We start from the raw sequence: 20,431 nt of genomic DNA on the forward strand, positions 1-20,431 counted from the left end.
AAGCTGGGGAGGGACTCTTGATGAGGGAGTGGAGCCATAGGACGAGGCTTTAAACTAAAAGAGATTTAGTTAGTGAGATTTTGGCTCAACATGAGCCGGCAATGTGCACTGGCAGCCCAGAAAGCCAACCAGATCCTGGGCTGCATCAAGAGAAGTGTGGCCAGCAGGTCGCGGGAGGTGATTCTACCCCTCTACTCTGCGCTCTTGAGACCCCACCTGGAATACTGTGTCCAGCTTTCACTGAATTTCACTGAATTTTTTAGAGTTGGAAGGGACCATAAAGATCATCTAGTCCAACTCCCTTGCCGAAGCAGGATTGCCCAGAGCATGTTACTCAGGACTGCATCCAGGCGGGTCTTGAAAATCTCCAGAGAAGGGGACTCCACAGCTTTGGAGTCCTCAACACAGGAAGGACATGGACCTGTTGGAACGGGTCCAGCAGCGGAGGGCCACGAAGATGATCAGAAGGCTGGAGCACCTCCCCTATGAAGACAGGCTGAGAGAGCTGGGGTTGTTCAGCCTGGAGAAGAGAAGGCTCCGGGGACACCTCATAGCAGCCTTCCGATATCTGAAGGGAGCCTCCAGGAGAGCCGGAGAGGGACTCTTTGTCAGGAGATGGAGTGACAGGACAAGGGGTAATGGTTTTAAATTGGAAGAGGGGAGATTTAGATGAGATATTAGGAGGAAATTCTTTATTGTGAGGGTGGTGAGGGACTGGAACAGGTTGCCCAGGGAAGCTGTGGATGCCTCATCCCTGGAAGTGTTCAAGGCCAGGCTGGATGGGGCTTTGAGCAACCTGGTCTGATGGGAGGTGTCCCTGCCCATGGCAGGGGGGTTGGAACTAAGGATGATCTTAATGGTCCCTTCCAACCTAAAAGCCTAAACCATTCTATGATTCTATGAAGCTGTCACAGAGCAGTAGTGTGCAGTGGGAACAAGGAGCCACAGCGTGACACAAACACTTTCTCTTTCACACAGCGCTGGCTCTCTGGCTTTCACCAAAGGAGTAGCATGTGTCACCCAAGGAAAATAAAAGCAGATGATACACATGCATTGAAAGTCACACCAGTAGTGGAAAAAAGTGCACAAGAGCATCCCACTCCCCAGCCTACCTTGCCCTCCTCCTGACCTTCAAATCAGTTACGAGCAGCACGGAGGTAGGACTTTTATGAAAGGGATGGGAGAGAAGAGAGTACTGGTGGAGGCCTTCTGTTTCCCATTATATTGGCATTTCTCCCCTTTCATAAACACATAGGATGGCAGCAGCTGTTAAAAGCAACTGCTTGTTTAACTGTACTTCACTGAAAATTTACTCTTCCCAAGCCTTTTATTCGCAATTCTGCATTAATCCAGTAACAAAGGGATGAGGTTGAAGTACAACATGGGTCTTTGGGCAGAAAAATTAGTAGAAATAAACAAACACTGAACAGGCTCAGCTCTATGCCTGGCTGAAGCCTACGGGAAATATTTCAGTCCCTCACTTGAGCATCCCTGTACCGAGTTGCACAGAGCTCCCAAAAAGCTCTTCAGCACAGCATCTAGACAGGTTTCTCCCAGATGACGCAGAGCGTGGGAGCATCTCTCCCAGCTCAAGCCTCACCTTCAATTCTCCCTTTTCACCCCCTGAACATGCTCTCCTCCTCAACATTTGGCAGCCCATCACTATTTTGAAGCCTTCTCATCCTAAGCTTGCTCTGTCTCCCCACAGCAGCAATCTCTATATCAGCTTGTGCCCCATCTGCACAGCAGCATCTCCCACCCATCACATCTAGCAAGAACGGGGCTCTCCACCACCACATCTTTCTTCCTGCTGGCAAAGTACCAGCACCCACATGGAACACTCAAACCCACTCACACATCACCTCTGGAAACTGATATACATCTCTGAGAAGGGCTACAGCTGCAGGACACCACCCTCTTGGACCATCTGCGCTCAACCCATGACTTCGCAGGAAGTTCAACCTCTTCAGCAGAGCCCTCTCCACCTTTTTTTATCCCTTCCCTGAAAGCTGCTATTCACAGCCATTTAAAATTAATGCTAAAGTGGTGCCAAGTTTAAATTGGTCTTATAAATATCTAAGTCCACTGCAGAAAATAAAGAGAGGACACCAACAGGAGGCCACTTGCAAAGCTCAGCTCATCAGCAGTCCCCAAGCAGGGCCCTGTGGGAACAAAGCCTATTAGAGTCCATCAATATCTTGCACAATTTATTTTTGGCTGTTCACAGCTTTGGTGGAAACAGCGGGCTGTGAGCTAGGATGGGGCCAAGCAGTAGTGACAAAGAGAAGGAGGCTGTGTCCCAGGTGACAAGACACTTGCTGGGGAAGGCAGGAGAACCCAACTAGTCTCAGCTTGCTAACCACCACCCCTGTCCAACCACCCCTGTCCCTCTGCACACACTTAATAAGGGAACATCATCACAAGGTGATCCTGCTCCTTTACATTTCCTCCACTTCATTCATTTAGTCCCACTGGTGCCAAGTTTCCTTCTCATCTAGCTAGTTTTTGTGGTAATTTTGGAGCCACAGGGAAGGGACCTCTGGAGATCATCTAGTCCAACCCCCTGCCAGAGCAGGTCCACCCAGAGCAGGTTGCACAGGAACATGTCCAGGGGGGTTTTGAATGTCTCCAGAGAAGGAGACTCCACCACCTTTCTGGGCAGCCTCTTCCAGGGCTCTGCCACCCTCACAGGAAAGAAGTTCCTCCTCATGTTGAGATGGAACTTCTTATGTTCAAGTTTGTGCCCATTTCCTCTTGTCCTGTCCCTGGGCACCACGGAAAAAAAAGACTGGCCCCATCCTCCTGGCACCCACCCTTTAAGTATTTATAGGTGTTGATCAGATCCCTCCTCAGCCTTCTCCAGACTAAAAAGACTTTCCTCATTAGGGGCCTGGAGCATCTCTCTTATCATCTTTGTAGCCCTCTGCTGTACCCTCTCCAGCAGTTCCCTGTCCTTCTGGAACTGGGGAGCCCAGAACTGGACACAGAACTCCAGATGGGACCTCCCCAGGGCAGAGCAGAGGGAGAGGATAACCTCTCTCGACCTGCTGGTCACACTCTTCCTGATGCACCCCAAGATGGCATTGGCCTTCTTGGCCACAAGGACACATTGCTGGCTCATGGGCATCCTGTTGTCCACCAGGACTCCCAGGTCTCTCTCCTCAGAGCTGCTCTCCAGCAGGTGAGCCTCCAACCTGTACTGGTGCATGGGGTTATTCCTCCCCAGGTGCAGCACCCTACACTTGCCTTTATTGAAGTACATCAGGTTCCTCTCTGCCCAAAGGTTGCCCACAAGCATCCTTGATCAACTTCCACAAAGTCTACTCTTATGAGAAGCAGGGGAATTTCTTCTATTTTGGGGGCGCAGGGGAGGAAAGGGAAATAAGCCTTCTCCATTGGCCAATACACCCTCCCAGGGCATCCAGCCACCCAGCAAGGACACGCTGCAAAGTTATTCTCCAGTGTTTTATGCTCTGTCACAGCCCAACTGTCCTTGGATCTCTTCCAGGACACCTGAGAATTGGGGAAAGGCGCTGGGAAAGCAGACTCAGTGAATCAGGAGACTGGTAAATTCAAACCCAAAAGTGAAAGTAAATCACTGGAGACCAACAGCAAGGCAGCAAGGTCACACTCGCTTCTCTTTGAGTGAGAAAAATGAAGTCTTCTCTGGAAAAGGACACTGATTTCCACCAGCCTTGTTGAGGTTAAAGAGAAGGCTTCAGACACCAAAACAGACCCACAAGTCAAACTTCCATGATGTTAACATCATTCCACTTCTATCATTTGCTTTCTTCAAAATTCACACACTTATAACTCTAGACGTGGGGAAAAACTAAGTATCTAAGCAAATAGCAACACACGATTAACCTGTGTTGGTGCAGCTACCAATAATGAAGTTTGCACTGGTAGGAGTACAGGTTCCCATTGTTTGGAAAAAGGAGTTATCCAATTAAATTTAAAATGGTCTAGCTGGAGCACTAACAGCAACTACACAGCCAAGAGGTAAAACATATTTGTTTTGGAAAGCAAGCAGAAAAACAAGCAAGCATTTTTTTCCCCTCCCTTTTAGAAGGAATTCAGTAAATATTCTACCTGGATGCTGTGTAAGCACTCTTCAGCAATAGCAAAACATCCTTAATTTATCAACACTGTTTTGGTCACAAATCCAAAACATAGCACCATACCAGCTACTACACAGAAAATTAACTCTACCCCAGGCAAAACCAGTACAGGGGACTCACAGGGGCAGCCTGGAAAGGCTCTCCCCTGTATGGGGCGATAGGTTAAACCACGAGTTGCTTGAGCATCCAAGTCTCATCTCTCACCAGTGCTTTTCAAACCGGTAAAGATTTTGCAAGAGTGGTTGCACACCACTGTCTTTAGACTGGAAGGACATTGCCATACCCAAGCGCTCCGGGAAAAGCCCTGGCAAAACCCAACTGACGAAGCTTCCAGTTCTTGTTAGCAAAGCCCAGAGTTGGCTCCAAGGGACAGCAGCCCCAAAATTCCCCTTTTCCCCCTCTTCGAATCATAGAACAGTTTGTGTTGGAAGGGACTTTTAAAGGCCATCTAGTCCAACCCCCCTGCCATGAGCGGGGACATCTTCAACTAGATCAGGTTGCTCAGAGCTCCATCCAACCTGAGCTGGAATGTTTTCAGGGATGCAGCATCCACAGCTTCTCTGGGCAACCTGGGCCAGTGTCTCACCACCCTCAGACTGAAAAATTTCTTCCTTATATCTAGTCTGAATCTCCCCTCTTTTAGTTTAAAGCCACTACCTCTTGTCCTATCACAACAGGCCCTTTAAAAGCCTGTCCCCATCTTTCCTGTAGGTCCCCTTTAAGTACTGAAAGGCCTCTTTTTCCATGTCTCCCACCTGCTGCCTTTCCCCGTCTCCAGATGCAGTTCAGTGCTGGCTGTTTATAGCCCAAAACACATTTTGCAGATGCTCTGCAGTAAAAACCTTTGACACCTATAAAGCATTATAAATCATAGGGCACGTTAATCACCCAGTCTGAGCCCATAATCCCAACTCAGGCAACACAGTCAATGGGTTTTGCAGACTCCCTCCCACAGGCATTTTGCCTACATCAGGACTATGCCAGAGATTTAGCAGTAGTCAAACATCCTCACCCTGACAGTGTTAGGCTCCACCAGGCAGCAAGTTATCAAACACCATGGCTTTCCTGGGGTTTCAAGGGCTTGGGATTTCCCATCCTTCAAAACAAGTACTGTTGAAGTAGGAAACATCTTCCACATGGAGCAAGCAGGAATTTACAGAGGCCACAGTATCTGCAGTCAACGGCCAACTATTTATATTGAAGAATGGCTTTGGAGGAAAAACAAAACCCAAGCCAATTAAGGCTGAAACTGTATTTATTGAATAGACTGTAATTTATAATGCTGTCTGGCAGCCGGGCCTTTTGGTCAAGCAGTCATGACTACACCAGCTTTCTGGGCTTCTACCTCCATGGCAGGATCTAGAGGTAACCAGCAATGGTCTTCTGCAGGCTCACCTGTCTAAGCCTTGCCCTGTGGTTGGTTCATCCCAGCCTTTCTAGGAGCCGTCCAAGGACATGGGTCTCACCAATAACTAGGCAAAGGCCAGTTTCTAAAGCTAGCACACCTCTCTGCTCCTTGCCAGTCTACCACGGGACTCCTGTCCAGCCTAAGAGAGGTCTTGCTCCTTCATGAAGGCCAAAACATGCCATTCCCAGATAGACCCAGAAACACTCTTTGCAAAGCCTGGTCTGCTGGCACCATACACAGTAAATGCAATTCCTGCCTGGCTCAGTTGACCACAGACTTGGTTTAGGGAATACACAATGAAGGGACAATTAGATAGAAGAGAGAAAAACCACTTTATAATATGACACCACGATGGCCTGGGTAAATTCAGTTCAGCCTTGAAGGCTGGTTGCAGTCACACCTCAGATGAGATCTTTGGCAGATGGCCTTGGGAAAAATTGGGAGAAATGCTGCTTTTTCACCTTCCCTACCGAAAGAAGGAAATTTCCACCACTGCTGAAATTTTGAATGTGTTTCTGCACTCAAACGTCACTGAGCAAGACAATATTTGAATGGCACCCATCCTCCCAGGAGAACCGCCTGCAACCCCAGACACAAGAAGAGGTCCGCACTTCTCCCTGACTGCCCAGCATCTCCCAGAGTCCAAGAAAACCAGATTTTGTGAGGAAGCAAAACCACAAACACAGCACAATGCGTTTTGGCAGCGCAAAACACAAGGCAGTGTAACCTCAATGATGAGAAATCAGAGGAAGCTCAGCAAAACCTGCAGCAGGAGCTAGAGGCTGGTTGAGATGTCCTCATGCAGTTACAAACATCTCAAACCCCTTCCCTGCCCAGTCGTCCACCCTGTATCACCCCACAGCCTCCCTGCAAAATGAAAGGCTCAAAGGCAGGTTTAAAGGATGTTTAAGTTATGTGTAAAGCCCTGAAAACAGGGTAGCTTTGCTTTCAATTCCAAGCATTGGGGGAAAATCATTTTTAAAGAGGGAAAAAAAAAAAAAAAAAGATATTTAATCCAACTATTAGCTTTTCCTGCATTTAGCCCATCACTCCAATGTAATTGGGCACATCTTTTCATGGGGATTCAGCTATGAATCACTTGGCACGTCCAATGTGCAGCATCCAACCTCCAAAGAGGTTTGAAAATCTTTTTCCATCAAGAACTCCCACATCCTCAGGCCTACGGTCATGAACATTAACAAATCGAAACCACATGGAAAAGGGTAAATTCACCCATCCCCTAATAGCGGTTTTCAGCAGAGCAAGCAATTGCTGTGACCAGCGACCTTTGGCCGCCTGGGGATTAGCACTGAAGACCCAGCAAAGTCCCATCTCCAAAGCCTATAGTCCCACAGATACATCACACCAACATGGCTCAGGTCATTTGTTCAGGTCATTTAACAGCTCTTGCCACGCAGGCATTACAAGGGTATTTTACTATAAAGTGAATTAATACACGTATCAGACACAGCACAGCAATCCATTATGTTGATGGATCACAGCTCCTCATTTGTCTTTGCACAAAAGGACCCAAAAAAAAAAAAGCAGCCATCAGAAGCCTCAGTTCAAGGCCATGGGATGTTTTTAACCAGATGGACCATCTTGAATCATTCACATTTCACTTTAAGTGAATAAATTTTAACAGCAAACGCCCAATTCATTAGGAAGAGTTTGATCTCATTTGTACTTGCTTCCAGCTACATGAGCAGGAACAGATACTTTAAAGGCAGGGAGAGGCATTACAAGTATGAGATATCCCCCCCAATTCTCCTCCCGTACTGACACAGTTCAGACACCCCGCATTTATTTAAACAGAGGATTAGGAGATTTGTGATGTAAACCCACCATGTCCAAAAGAGAAGTGGTGCAGCTCCTCCAACGATGCTGCTGCTTTCTTGTGAGCATCTTCAGGTGCCCCATGGGCCACAACAAACCCTCTGCCTTCACCTCTCATACCACACGCCAACCAGGGCATCTGCATGAAGCATTTATTTAAACTGTAAGGGGCAATTTGTTTTCTAATCTCCATTACAGCTTCTCTCCAAATTTTTATCCTGCTAAGTGAGCACCGCTGATGTTGAAATGATACTATGTGCAGAAAGGACAAGGGAGACATATCTGGTTCTGGGCATTTCTGTATTTTTTCAATGCTCTTACGCATGCCCCAGCAGTCCCCATCTCTTTGCTGTGACCACAACGTGCCCATGCAAGACCAAGTTTTGATAGCTCAGCAGCAGCCAAGGGATACCATAACAGCATTTATCACAGAATCATAGGATGGTTTGGGTTGGAAGGGACCTTAAAGATCACCTAGATCCAATGCCCCTGCCATGGGCAGGGACAACTCCCACCAGACCAGGTTGCTCCAAGCCCCCCTCCAACCTGGCCTTGAACCCCTCCAGGGATGGGGCAGCCACAGCTTCTCTGGGCAACCTGCGCCAGGATCTCACCACCCTCACAGCAATTAATTTCTTCCTAAGATCTAATCTAAGTTTCCCCTCTTTCAGTTTAAAACCATTACCCCTCATCCTACCTTATCCTATTTAAGGTACCAATTATGCTGGTGTTGTCCCCCTCTATAACACAGCAGCAGTATTGTGAGCAGAAATTGTGAGGGGCTGTGCTCCTGGCTGGGTTGCTTTAACTGCTCTGTGCAACCACTTGTCAGATGTAGGAAGGGGTAGAGGGATGCATCAGCTAAAATATCTTCTGCATTAAACACCTCTGTAGCTGGTCAATGGATTAAGAGAGCACCTTTGTATTACAGCATCATAGAATGGTCGATGTTGGAAGGGACCTTTTGGATCGAGTCCGACCATCAACCCAGCACTGATAAAACCACCACTAACCCACGTCCCTCAGCACCACATGTGCCCGGCTTTTAAATACCTCCAGGGATGGTGACCCCACCACTGCCCTGGGCAGCCTCTTCCAAGGCTTGACAACCCTTTCATTGCAGAAATTTTTCCCAATCTCCATCCTAAACCTTCCCTGGTGCAACCTTGAGGCTGTTATATTTCTCCATCAGCTTCTATCTATTTAGTCTGTTACACAGAGAGCTTTAAGTGATTTTAGGAAGGGACTATCTTTTTGTGCATAAGTGTATAATGTTCAAAGCATAGTGCAGTCCTAGCCCAAGAGTAAAGCCTTGAAGTTTTTTAGTAATACAAATAAAAATATGAATCAAACGTGCTCAGCAAGTCTCACACTGCAGTACCCAAGATGGGACACGCTGCATCAGGAGGCAATAGATCCATTGAGCCTTTTCTTCTCTAAGTACCAAAACCTGGATGATTGTCATGGAAACACTGGCAAAGTCATAAACATCCAACGAGGAATTCAGAGAGAGAAACCTCAAGGAAAATGATCAGGGTGAACACCTCTCAATCTAAAGCAGAGCACCTGAGGTCATTTTTGGCTGCTGTTTTGGCAACAGCCACAACTTCCAAGTCCCAGCTCAGCTTTCCCAGCACAGGGCACAAGGCAATGGGCTTCAGCTTCCTCTCATCTCTTCTATAAGCTGTCCCTGGAAACCCTCAAACTCTGTCCCTGTCTCCCTCTAGAGAAGCTCACTCCATTAACAGGTCAGAAACCAGTGCCCTCACAGCCAACCATCTGAGCCTTTAAAGTTTCCTCCTTCAGCAGCACTTATCTTCAAAAGCTTCAAGGCATCAACCGTATCTGCTCTCAGCCTTTCTTGTTCCCCAAGCTGAACATGGCAAGTTTGAAGTCATTGCTTTCCAAATACTTTCTAGGAAAGGCTTGGCTAAACCCCCTGATAACACGTAATGGATTTCCTGGGAAGCACAGGCAGCCTAGTCTTCTGTCTGGAAACCAAAGATAAAGGGGAAGAAAAAAAAAAAAAAAAATAAATACAAGAGTCACCTCCTCTGGCTGCTGCAGCAGTAACAACAAAAGAAATCCAGCTTTTTCCTGGCTTGTCTGGGGGTCTTTAAAGGGTTTGAAGGTCCTTTTTATCCCTATATCCTTCCCTAACTTCAAGGTGTCGATCCCATCTTTCTTTCCCCATCCCCTCCTCAACAGCCCAAAGCCTCTTTCCTGCACAGACAGCACTTGGCCACCAGTCCTCAGATCTACTTGCCTACACAGGCTACAGACTAATTATTCATCCTTGGTTTAAGCTGTTAATTCAAGGTTGGTTTCCACTGCAACTTAGGATGAAAACTGGGGGTGGTATAGGTCCATCCCCACAGTCTCCTTTTGGTTTGCTATGCTGTGGTGTTGGCGTTTCACCAAACACTTAGGGACTTCCTGGTGCATCTTAAATGGGTTTCTTTATGCAAACAACCCCCTGACATTCAGTATTATTGAGCTCACCCTCCCCAGTTACACTTTAAGGCAAGACGATGCACACAGTGGCTTCAAGGAGGACAGGAGAAACAGCATCTGCTATATCTAAGAGGGTCAAAGAGCACAGGATGAAGGAAGGATGATGGACTCCAGCGAGTAATTTTTCACCCACATAATTAGTACGACGCATAAAGAAAGAACAGTTGGAGGGAGCACATCTGGCAGCTATAACAAGGAAATGCCACAAACAGAATAAAACCCCGGAGGCCCATAATGTTGGAAAAGTCACAAGGCACCTTTGTGTCTCTGAGGGGGGCTGGCCTGGCTGTTTATCACCAGGAGCTCACACATGGATCGTTTCAAGGTTTCTGAATAAAGTAGTAATGACAAAGTATTAGAAATTCTGTAAGCCATTGCTATATGAGCTAATCAATCACCTATAAAACGGTCAGCCCTGCTCAGGGGGCACTTATAATATTACCCAGAGCCTGAGTTTTCAGGCAGATGAATTCAAGTCACAGAGAACGTAACTGCAACCCACATTAGCTGTGATTCCTGGTGGCATTGGCCACAGAATCACACAAGATCCTGTCCCTAGCTCCTCATCTCCAAACCAACGGGCAACAGCCAGCGCCATCAGGAAGCCCCTGAGTAAATTCACCAGTACTGGGGAGAAGTGTCCATGTTAGAATGATTCCTGGGATTCAAAATTCATCAGTGGTGGCCACCACCAAGTCATCTCACAACAGCTTGACTTCTGTGCCTCAGTTTAGCCAGCTACAGAGAAGAAAAACCCAAGCTAGCAGAGGGATTTATGCCACTTCACACACTAAATATAGGAGGTTGTGTTGATTACAGACTTTGGTATTTTGCCTGAATATTAGCAACTCCATTTATTAACACTGGAACACGATACTGAGACACTGGAAGAGGTTGCCCAGAGAAGCTGTGGGTGCCCCATCCCTGAAGGTCTTCAAGACCAGGTTAGACAGGGCTTTGAGCAACCTGGTCTGGTGGGACGTGTCCCTGCCCACGGCAGGGGGTTGGAACTGGATGATCTTTAAGGTTCAATCCAACTCTAACCATTCTATGATTCTATACTGGGGAGAGAAGGGAGGTACCTGGAGGGTGCTGAGCAAGAACTGGTTGGCTTGGGAAATTCTCAGTTCCCTCCCACTTCAGCCTGCCCATCTGCTGCAGGGGCCTGTGGTCAGGAAGGCTGAGGCATGCTGCCAAGCCCTATTAAGTTTTTATTGCACTAAATCACAGCAGCCCCAGGAAGGCGTTGATAACACTTCTCGGTATTTTCCCCAGCAAAGGTATAAAAGCCTGTTTGTCAAGAAGGATGGTGAATGAAGCAACACTCCTGGCCCAAGGTGCTGCCAAGGAGCTTGTAATATCCAGCTAACGCTGCCCTTTTATTGAGCAGGTACCAAAGAGCCTCAAACTGTGACCCATCAGCGCATAACAGGGCAGCTCCTGAACTCCACAAACTATGGAGCATCTGCTGCTGGGTTCAGAAGAGCTGACGCACGACAAGGCATTGCCCCGGGCTTGACAGCTCTTCACTGATGAGAGCAGCAAGCCCACAGACCAACAGCAACAAGGAAACATCTCCGCCGCAATTACTGAACGTTACTGTCAGAAGAGGATGACAGGAGGAAGGGAAAGGTTGCATCAGGGACTGATAGGACGAGAGGAGCCACACACCAGGTGGAGAGAAGACAACCTGCAAGGACACATGTTCAGGGAGGGGACAACTAAAAAAAGCAAGGATATTTTGCTGGTGCTTAGAAACAGTCTAAATACAGTGGTGGGGAAACGCTACCCAACAGCAGCGCTGGAAGCAGGGGCTGCAGTAGTAGCTCTCCCAACACCAGAAGCTGGTGGGTACAAGTAACCAGCATTTCCATGTCTTGCACCAGGTCCCTGGGCTGCTCCCATTAGCAACTAATGGGGATCCCTGAGAAAGGAAGGGTGCAATGCCTTGGATGTGCAAAAACAAGCTTTAAAAATACCGTAGAATGGATTAGGTTGAAAGGGATCTTAAAGATCATTGAGTTCCAACCCCCCTGCCGTGGGCAGCAACACCTCCCACTAGAGCAGGTTGCTCAAAGCCCCATCCAGCCTGGCCTTAAACCCCTCCAGGGATGGGGCAGCCACAGCTTCTCTGGGCAACCTGGGCCAGGGTCTCACCACCCTCACAGGGAAGAATTTCTTCTCAACATTTAATCTAAATCTTCCCTGTTTCAGTTTAAAACCATTCCCCCTCATCCTATCACTACATGCTCTTGTAAAAAGTCCCTCTCCAGCTTTCCTGTAGGCCTCCCGAGAGCTTTCTCTTCTCCAGGCTGAACAATCCCAACTCTCTCAGCCTGTCTTCATAGGAGTGGTGCTCCAGCCCTTGGAGCATCTTCATGGCCCTTATATGAGGTTTCTGGGAAGCACGGGGTCTTTAAACAGGTTGTGTTCATCAACCCTAAAAAGCCACACTGAAAGATAAGAGGGATTTTTTTTGTAAGCTGGATTCTGAACAAGTTGTGTTTTTAAGGACAACAAAGCATTGTTATACCCATAATCCAACCTGGCAACCCCATGTTTCGTTGACCATCAGTCCTGACCACCTCCAAAGCTTTCAGGAAAATCCAGTCCTGAGCTTGGATGTGCATCTCATTAGCTCCAGTTTCACCCTCTTTCCAGGTTCTTAACAAGGATGTGATTTATTTGATGCTCAGGTTTAACACTTGTGGAATTAGAGCATTCAGAAAGCGGTGGGATTTCCGTACGTACAGAATTTCATGACTAATACTGCTCCTTTCACTCACATCATCTCGGGGGAGTTTACAAGAAAAATGGGAGGAAGAAAAGAGATTGTAGAAATGGCATGAAGTGCACCATTCACAGAAAGCTCATGAAGAGCTCTCCATGTAAATGTCGATTACACTGAAGAGAAGAAAATCACAGGGATCTTGCAGTTTCAGACACTTAGGATCTAAACCTGCCAATTTTGTGTTCATTCCCAGGTGATGATGGCCCTTCCTACTGTAGGTAACCAAACCAGGCACCTATCCTTGCCTCTTCTGGGCAATTTTCTGAAGGAAAAAGATAATCATTTTGTAAACACAGGAAGCTTCCAAGAGAAATAGGGGACACAAGAAGAGTTCCCTGTTACAATTTGTCTGCCTCAACTTGTATCACAGAAGGGTTCATGGTTGGGAAGTACGGTATCAGCTGTGCCTGCTTCTAAGCAGAGAAGCCAAAACCATTTGCAAATGGTGATAGTATTTTATCCTATTTGACAGGGAATTAAATAAGATAAAGAAAATAAAGATCCCAAAATTTTTCAACACAGTAACTGGTAAAAAAAAAAAAAAAAAAACCACTAACAAAAAAACCAGGCAGCCAATAAAAGTGGCTTCTTCTGTTTGTTACATAGATTAAAAAAAAAAATCACTGCAATTTTATTCTGCAGAATCTCTCTTTCCCCGCTCCCACCTAGGATGATTTCCCAGGTGTGATATTTGCTGTGTACAGACAACATGGGTTTGGAAGCAATATAAAAAAAAAAAAAACAACCAATCCTGAACAAAGCCAGTTGATAGATTTAGCTTCATGTTTATACAATGCAACCCATCAACATCTCCCACGTGGATACTGATCCTGCAACATCCCTGGGTGGATTTTAAAAGATGCTGCAGCCTGGACTCTACCCCTGGAGCAAGAGCTATTCTCGTGTCATAATACCCAGCAGCGGTTCATTTCGGGTGAAGCACACAAGCTGTGCACAGAGCCCTGTGCTTACACACTGCAATTAGCAGTGCCGCTCTCCCTCTGTTTAATTGCTGGCAATCCATCAACAGGATTGTGGAATCTGGGAGCTACCTTGGAAGCTGCCATCTGAACTTCAGACCTTTAAAAGGAGATACAGCAACTACAAGCCAAAGCTTATTTACCCACAGTTTCAGTGTTCAAGGTGATGGAGCCCTGTTGTTAAGATGATGCACTGACTTCCTAAGAACTTCTTTGGTTGAATACCTGATGAACAAGCTGTAGTTAGATCAGAAATTGCTTCCTCACACCAGCTACAGAGATTATAATAGTCTGGATCTCAGCAAGACCATTTTTTCCTCTTCTGTATGCCTTTCATTTAAAAAAAAATAAAATTAAAAATTTAAAAAATGTGAAAGAGGATCCTGCCATGAAAGCTGAAGGCACACAACAGAAAAAGGAATTTTGCAGCTGTTCAAAATTTAAACAGGAGACCAAGCACGCAGGTTGGGTACCTTCAGTCCCCCTCCTCCATTCTCAAAAGGTCAGAGGAAAGCAAGAGATAATTACAATTCTAGCAAGCAGTCTCCCAAAAAAACTTGAACTCAAGCTTACAATTAAAATTCTCATTTTCATGTAAATTTTTAATGTGTAGTAGAAAGCCTGCTCTGCATACATCTGGGGGAAAAGGAGAGGAATCATTAAAACCCTGGCTGTTGAGCTGCAGCACAATTCAAAAAACAAACACTCACAGTCATCAGCAGAAGATTTCAAGGACACAAGGTTGGGGTGTAACCCAAATTTATGTGAAGGCCTTTTATTCCAGAAAGTTTGATCTTTTAAAAAGAAAGCAGATAACCGTGCAGTAGCCTACTCTAAAAACAGCTGGTCTTTGAATACACGCCTTGCTTTCTGATAATCGCAGAGTATAAACTTAACATGTACATACCCTATTCCTTCCTTGCCAAGTAGCTCTAGATTTTTGCAAGACTTAAGACCTCTCAAATACACCATACTTTTGACAGAAACCATGTTCAGAAAACCACGGATTATACTAGAATTGGCTCTACTCTGGGCTTGCAGTGGCTGAGTTACCATAGGGTCAGATACCAGGCAATACATCGGTATTTTCATCAATATGACACCACCTTTGGGGTAAAGCAAACAAGCACCTGAGTTACAGTACGGTACTTTCCTGGCTAATCCCTTACAGATACATCTAAACATTGTGGAGCAGTTGACATGCTGGAGGGACAGGATGCCATCCAGAGGGACATGGACAAGCTTAAGAGGTGGGCCCATGCGAACCTCATGAGGTTCAACAAGGCCAAGTGCAGGGTCCTGCACCTGGGTGGGGGCAATCCCAAGCACAAATACAGGTTGGGTGGAGAATGGATGGAGAGCAGCCCTGAGGAGAAGGACTTCGGGGTGCTGGTGGATGAGAAGCTCAACATGAGCCGGCAATGTGTGCTGGCAGCCCAGAAAGCCAACCCCATCCTGGGCTGCATCCCCAGCAGCGTGGCCAGCAGGGCGAGGGGGGGGGATCCTGCCCCTCTGCTCCGCTCTGAGGAGACCCCCCCCAGTGCTGCCTCCAGCTCTGGGGCCTCAGCACAGGAGAGACATGGACCTGTTGGAGCAGGGCCAGAGGAGGCCACGGAGATGCTGGGAGGGCTGGAGCCCCTCTGCTGTGAGGACAGGCTGAGTTGGGGGAGTTCAGCCTGGAGAAGAGAAGGCTCCGGGAAGACCTTAGACACCCTTCCAGTCCCTGAAGGGGCTCCAGGAAAGCTGGGGAGGGACTCCTGATCAGGATAGGATGAGAGATAGTGCCTTTAAACTTAAAGAGGGAAGATTTAGACTACCATATTAGGAAGAAATTCTTTGCTGTGAGGGTGGTGAGAGCCTGGCCCAGGTTGCCCAGAGAAGCTGTGGCTGCCCCATCCCTGGAGGTGTTCAAGGCCAGGCTGGACAGGGCTTTGAGCAACATGGTCTGGTGGGAGGTGTCCCTGCCCAGGGCAGGGGGGTTAGAACTAGATGATCTTAAAGGTCCCTTCCAACTCTAACCATTCCATGTCTGTGGCTGGAATACATCAGGTGGAGACAATTAGCATATGTAAAACTTCCTGTCCCCATCCAAAACATTGGGATTTTGGCAAGTTTTCCCACTCACCCTGAAAGCTCTCTCATGCAGGCCAGAGATCACTAAACCCCAGTGCTGGGAGTACTCTGTGTGTTGGGGTAAGTCCATCCCTGCTTCAGAGCTTCATTTCCACTGTAGAGATTGGAGTTTGCCATACAAGTGGTCCTGATTTGAGTGATACCATGAAATGCTCTGGCACCTGATCCAGAGAGGTGAAGAGATGCTAATACTGGTTTGCAGCCTGCAGAAGCTACCTGCTTGCCCAAGCAGCCAAGGACTATTTGGCATCTAAAGAGGTTTCTCACTCATCTCTTACTCATATCCTAGAGTTCCCACCCATTCTCTGCCATATTCAAGAACATGTAAATAGACCTGCCCAACAGAGAAGAATTAGCCTCCATTTGCATTTTCCCCTCCAAATACTACGCTACAATCGCTCATTCCAGCACTAACACCTGCGAGGCACTTAACAGCAAGATGGGAACAGATTCTTCATACCTTGGTTTGGCATAGCCGGTAGCTAATTTTAGTTAGCTAATATATATAGCTAATCTTCCTTCTTTTTCTCCTGCAAGAGCAAAGTTATCTCCATTTCTCTATTCAACAAAGTGGAAGTTGAGGCCTCATGCAGACCTTAATAAGACTGACTCAGAGACTGAATATATTTTTTAAGCCTAGATCAGGTACTTTAAACACAATAAATTCCTTTCTAGCACAAGAAAAACAAATTGAAACTCCATGTAGAATTGAAAGGCTGCCAATGATATTTTTTGGTAACATAAATCAGTGCAAGTACAGCCAGGTTTCATTGAAAAATAAAATATAAAGTCAATGGCAATTTTTCTACGGATTTTTAGCTAAGAAGCATAATGTTCTGGTTAATAAGACAGAAGGAATAAGGCATTTTGAGTATGTAAGTTAGTACAAGCGCACATGCCAAGACATTACGTCCCACTGTTTTCCTGACAAAGTCTTAAAAATCCAAATACACCCTCCACTAGGGATGTGCCCGGGTATTTGCTCAAAGGAAACTTCTGCTGGCTCAGAAGCGGTCACTCGGACTAAGCTGGCCAGAGTGAAAGAGGAAGAAAACCAGCACAAACATTTCTACTTTGCAAAAGGAAATTTGTTTTACACTGCACAAACGCAAGCCATGACTTTTCAATTCCCATGGGAGCTCCTGGCCAAGCAGCACCACCAACAATCAATGCAATTCAGAACCAGGAGCACTTTTTGGCAGGAAATCTGCCGCCCAGAAGTGTTTTCCCCTTAACAGCCTCTTTTTTCCAGAGGAGAGGCACTCCACAGCCAGGAACATCCCTGGTTATAGGCTTAAAAACAAAACAGAGCAGCTAACAGTCACCGGAGCAAAACTAAGCTCTCAAAAAGCATGGAAAGCACTTTCTGAGGTCATTGCCAGGAGAAATGAGATTTAAATTTTGCTTTGTGTTTTTTTATTTCTTTAAGTAGTAAGCACACTGAAAAAAAAAACAAAACAAAAAAACACCAAACTAGACAACTTGAGAGCACAGAAGAACAGTAATACACAACAACCATTACCCAAAAGATGCAATAGGGCAGCTTTGACAACAGTTTTTTGACTTTTCTTCCTATAAACACATCAAGTCCAGCCCCGCTGCCTGGATTCCCTCTGCCAGAGCCCTTAAACTGCATTTAGCAGGGGAGGGAAAAGTCACCTCTAATAGCTCCCCCATTTATCCCCAGTGAGTTCTCACCTCCTGCCACCTTTCCCTACCTACGAACTTATTTTCACATGCACAGAAGCTAGAGACTACACAAAAACACAATTCCTACATATTCAGCCAAACACACACAAGCAAACACTAATAAGACAGAAAATGAGGAGCAAAACAGAAGTCTCCCTGGTACCAAAAGGAAAATACAGGTGGATTTGGCCAAGCACTCAACTCCTTTGAGCACCACAACCAGCTAAACATGCCCATCTGCTGTGTCAACCACATGGTAAGAACTTCTCACAGACCTCCAAGCCATGGGGCCACTGGTTTCCATGGTCTATCCAAGCCAACAGCAACAACAATAAAAAATCAAATATCCAGCACTTTCAACCAAGACCGATCCGCAATCCGAAGTCATCGGGAAGAGGCGACGCGGTCAACTACTCACCTTGGTGGTGTCATCATGTGACCGCTGGTACCGTTTCCAGCGGCAGCCGTAGATCCCCGTCAGACAGGACAAACATAGCTGTGGCTCGTAGTACTGCAGCGGTTGGTGTTTAACCATGCTCCTTCCAGCCCCTCAGGAGCAAGGTATCAGAAATCCATCAGGTCCTGGGAGCGCCCTTCAGCAAGAGGAGAAAATAAAAAGGGCGGGGGGAGAAAGAAAAAAGAAAAAAAAAAATTAAATATGCCAAGCAATATTTCAATACATTAACAAGCAATTTAATAATTAACCATATCCTCTGGCTATTGAGAGGAGGAATGATAATCAGATCTATTCCCAGCCCTGCCAACATCTCCGGCTTGTTACTCAACAAGACCGAGAAGTTTAATTAGTTTGCAAGTTTTATTTCCTTGTGAAGTTTCTCCCACATCACTAAAAGGAAATGTATTCATAGGAGTTATCAGTAAGAAAAGCCATACAAGGACAAGAGCAGTAGCAGATTATTTGGAGCCCAGATTATTAGATTTTTATGAATGATTGAAATGTAAAGAGACATAACCTCTGCAAGCACAACCTTAAAATTGATTCACAGACCTCTGCAAAGTTGAAACCCAGCCAAGCTAAATCGGTTTATCTTGAGCATCCTATGGAGCCAGCAAGCCAGTCCCAGACAGGGAGCTAATACTTCCGTGCACACTGGAAGAGGCAGATATTACCCTCCCCTTTTCTATGCATTTCAAACAAGCACTCGCAGGGATGCAGAGCTGGTTGCAGCCTTTACCCAGGGAAAGGTCCTCTCTCCACCAAACATTCACTTCCGAAGGACCAGACTGACTCCAATCGTAGAAGAGAATCAAAGAATAGCTTGGGTTGGAAGGGAACGTTAAGGGTCATCTAGTCCAACCCCCCTGCCATGAGCAGGGACATCTTCAACTAGATCAAGTTGCTCAGAGCCCCGTCCAACCTGACCTTGACCAATGCAACTACTCTATTTGCCATGCGTGGGAACATCACTGTTTTGAGGTAAAGTACTCCACTCCATTGATTGTGCGTCATAGGGCTTTTTTTATTACTATATATATATAAAAATATATATATTTAGATACAAATCTCACCAGAGACAAAAGCGAGCATCAAGAACATACCAACTAATTGTACATTCTTACTAATTCCTAGAGTCAGCGTTCGGGGATGGGAACCTCAAAGCAAATGTTTGCCAGGCTGGTGGCGTCACGCTGCTCTCAGCTGTACTCAACTCCCACCAGGGGTTTTTCCCCACAGGTTGCTGGTGCACAAGTCTACACCCACAGCCCCACACATGGCTGTTGCATTCGTAGTCAGTGCACTATGAGCGACACTCAAGCAGTTGAACTTGAAAAGTGCTTGGCTACCTCTCCAAAGCATGTAGTTGTGTGCACAATACGTGGGCAGTAAGGAAATTGCACCCTCTCTAGGGGAAACACTTCATTTCCTTATACACAGGATCTCCAGCGCTCAGGTCTTGCAAAAAGCTATGACAGCTATGAGTAGCAACATCCTCACTAGCATCAGACACTGTAGAGAGGCTGGTGCTGGTCTCTTCTCACAAGCAAATAGCGATGGAACAAGAGGGAATGGATTCAAGCTGCAACAGGGTAGGTTTAGACTGGACATTAGGAAGAAATTCTTCACAGTAAGAGTGATCAGACACTGGAACAGGCTGCCCAGGGAGGTGGTTGAGTCACCATCCTTGGATGAGTTTAAGAGTCACTTAGATGTGGTGTTGGGGGATATGGTGTAGGGAAAAGCTTTGTAGAGTAGGGTAGATGGTTGGACTCTATGATCCCAAGGGTCTTTTCCAACCTAGATGATTCTATGATTAGCGAGTGTGACAGGGCTTAGGGAGATAACCTGGCCACCTAAGAGCCTTTCACTGCCATGTCCCATGGAAGGAAGGCTCCAAGAACGGGGTTGACCATATTTTTCATTATAGCTGACACATAAGGGAATGCTGCAGGTGTTGCAAACAATGTGGCAGTGTCTAGAAATGTCAATGAGAATACAGACAGCTCAACCCTTCCAGCTTCTGTCCTTCTCTGTATCCATTTACACCCCGTGCTTCACACTGACAGCCTATGACAGCCCTGTCCTGACTTTCTCTAATCAGGACTCAGCATCCTGGAGGCACTCAGAGCCTGCCCGTTGGTTGCTGTGGCTTCAAAGCCCACCAGACCCTTATCATGCTGCCCCCAGAGCCCACAGTCCATAGCTCCTCTGCCTTCCTCTTACACAGACACACAAAAATACAGCTTTTTCCTTTCAGCAAACCCCTCTCTAGTGCTCTGGGCACTGCTCGAGGCACTGACCCGGGCAGAGGACATGAGACATGCAGGACTTGCATATCAGTTCGTAGCTGGCCTGGATCCCCACATGATTTTGTCCATCCCCTCCGGGAGGACAGGCAGGACAGAGGCACAAACACATCCAGCATCAAACGAGAGCTGATCGTGTCACCCTGTGCTCTCCCAGCTCATCTGCCCCCAAGCTCTGCTCTACCACCTCCAT

General features: G+C 46.6%; 1 protein-coding gene across 2 annotated transcripts in view; it reads right to left on the bottom strand.

Annotated features, from left to right (window-relative positions):
• GDPD5 (glycerophosphodiester phosphodiesterase domain containing 5) overlaps positions 1-18,065 on the bottom strand; it is a 125,540-nt gene extending 107,475 nt beyond the window's left edge. The window contains exon 1 of one of the 2 annotated variants that reach the window (XM_074168567.1): positions 17,891-18,065. In XM_074168567.1, coding sequence (XP_074024668.1) covers positions 17,891-18,007 — 117 coding nt within the window. In that variant the 5' untranslated portion in view covers positions 18,008-18,065. The remainder of the gene's footprint in view (positions 1-17,890) is intronic. The other variant, XM_074168559.1, reaches the window with a different exon arrangement.
• Between the last annotated feature and the right edge of the window lie 2,366 nt (positions 18,066-20,431).

This window comes from Numenius arquata, chromosome 1, assembly GCF_964106895.1.
Source record: "Numenius arquata chromosome 1, bNumArq3.hap1.1, whole genome shotgun sequence".
Taxonomy (NCBI): Eukaryota; Metazoa; Chordata; class Aves; order Charadriiformes; family Scolopacidae; genus Numenius; species Numenius arquata.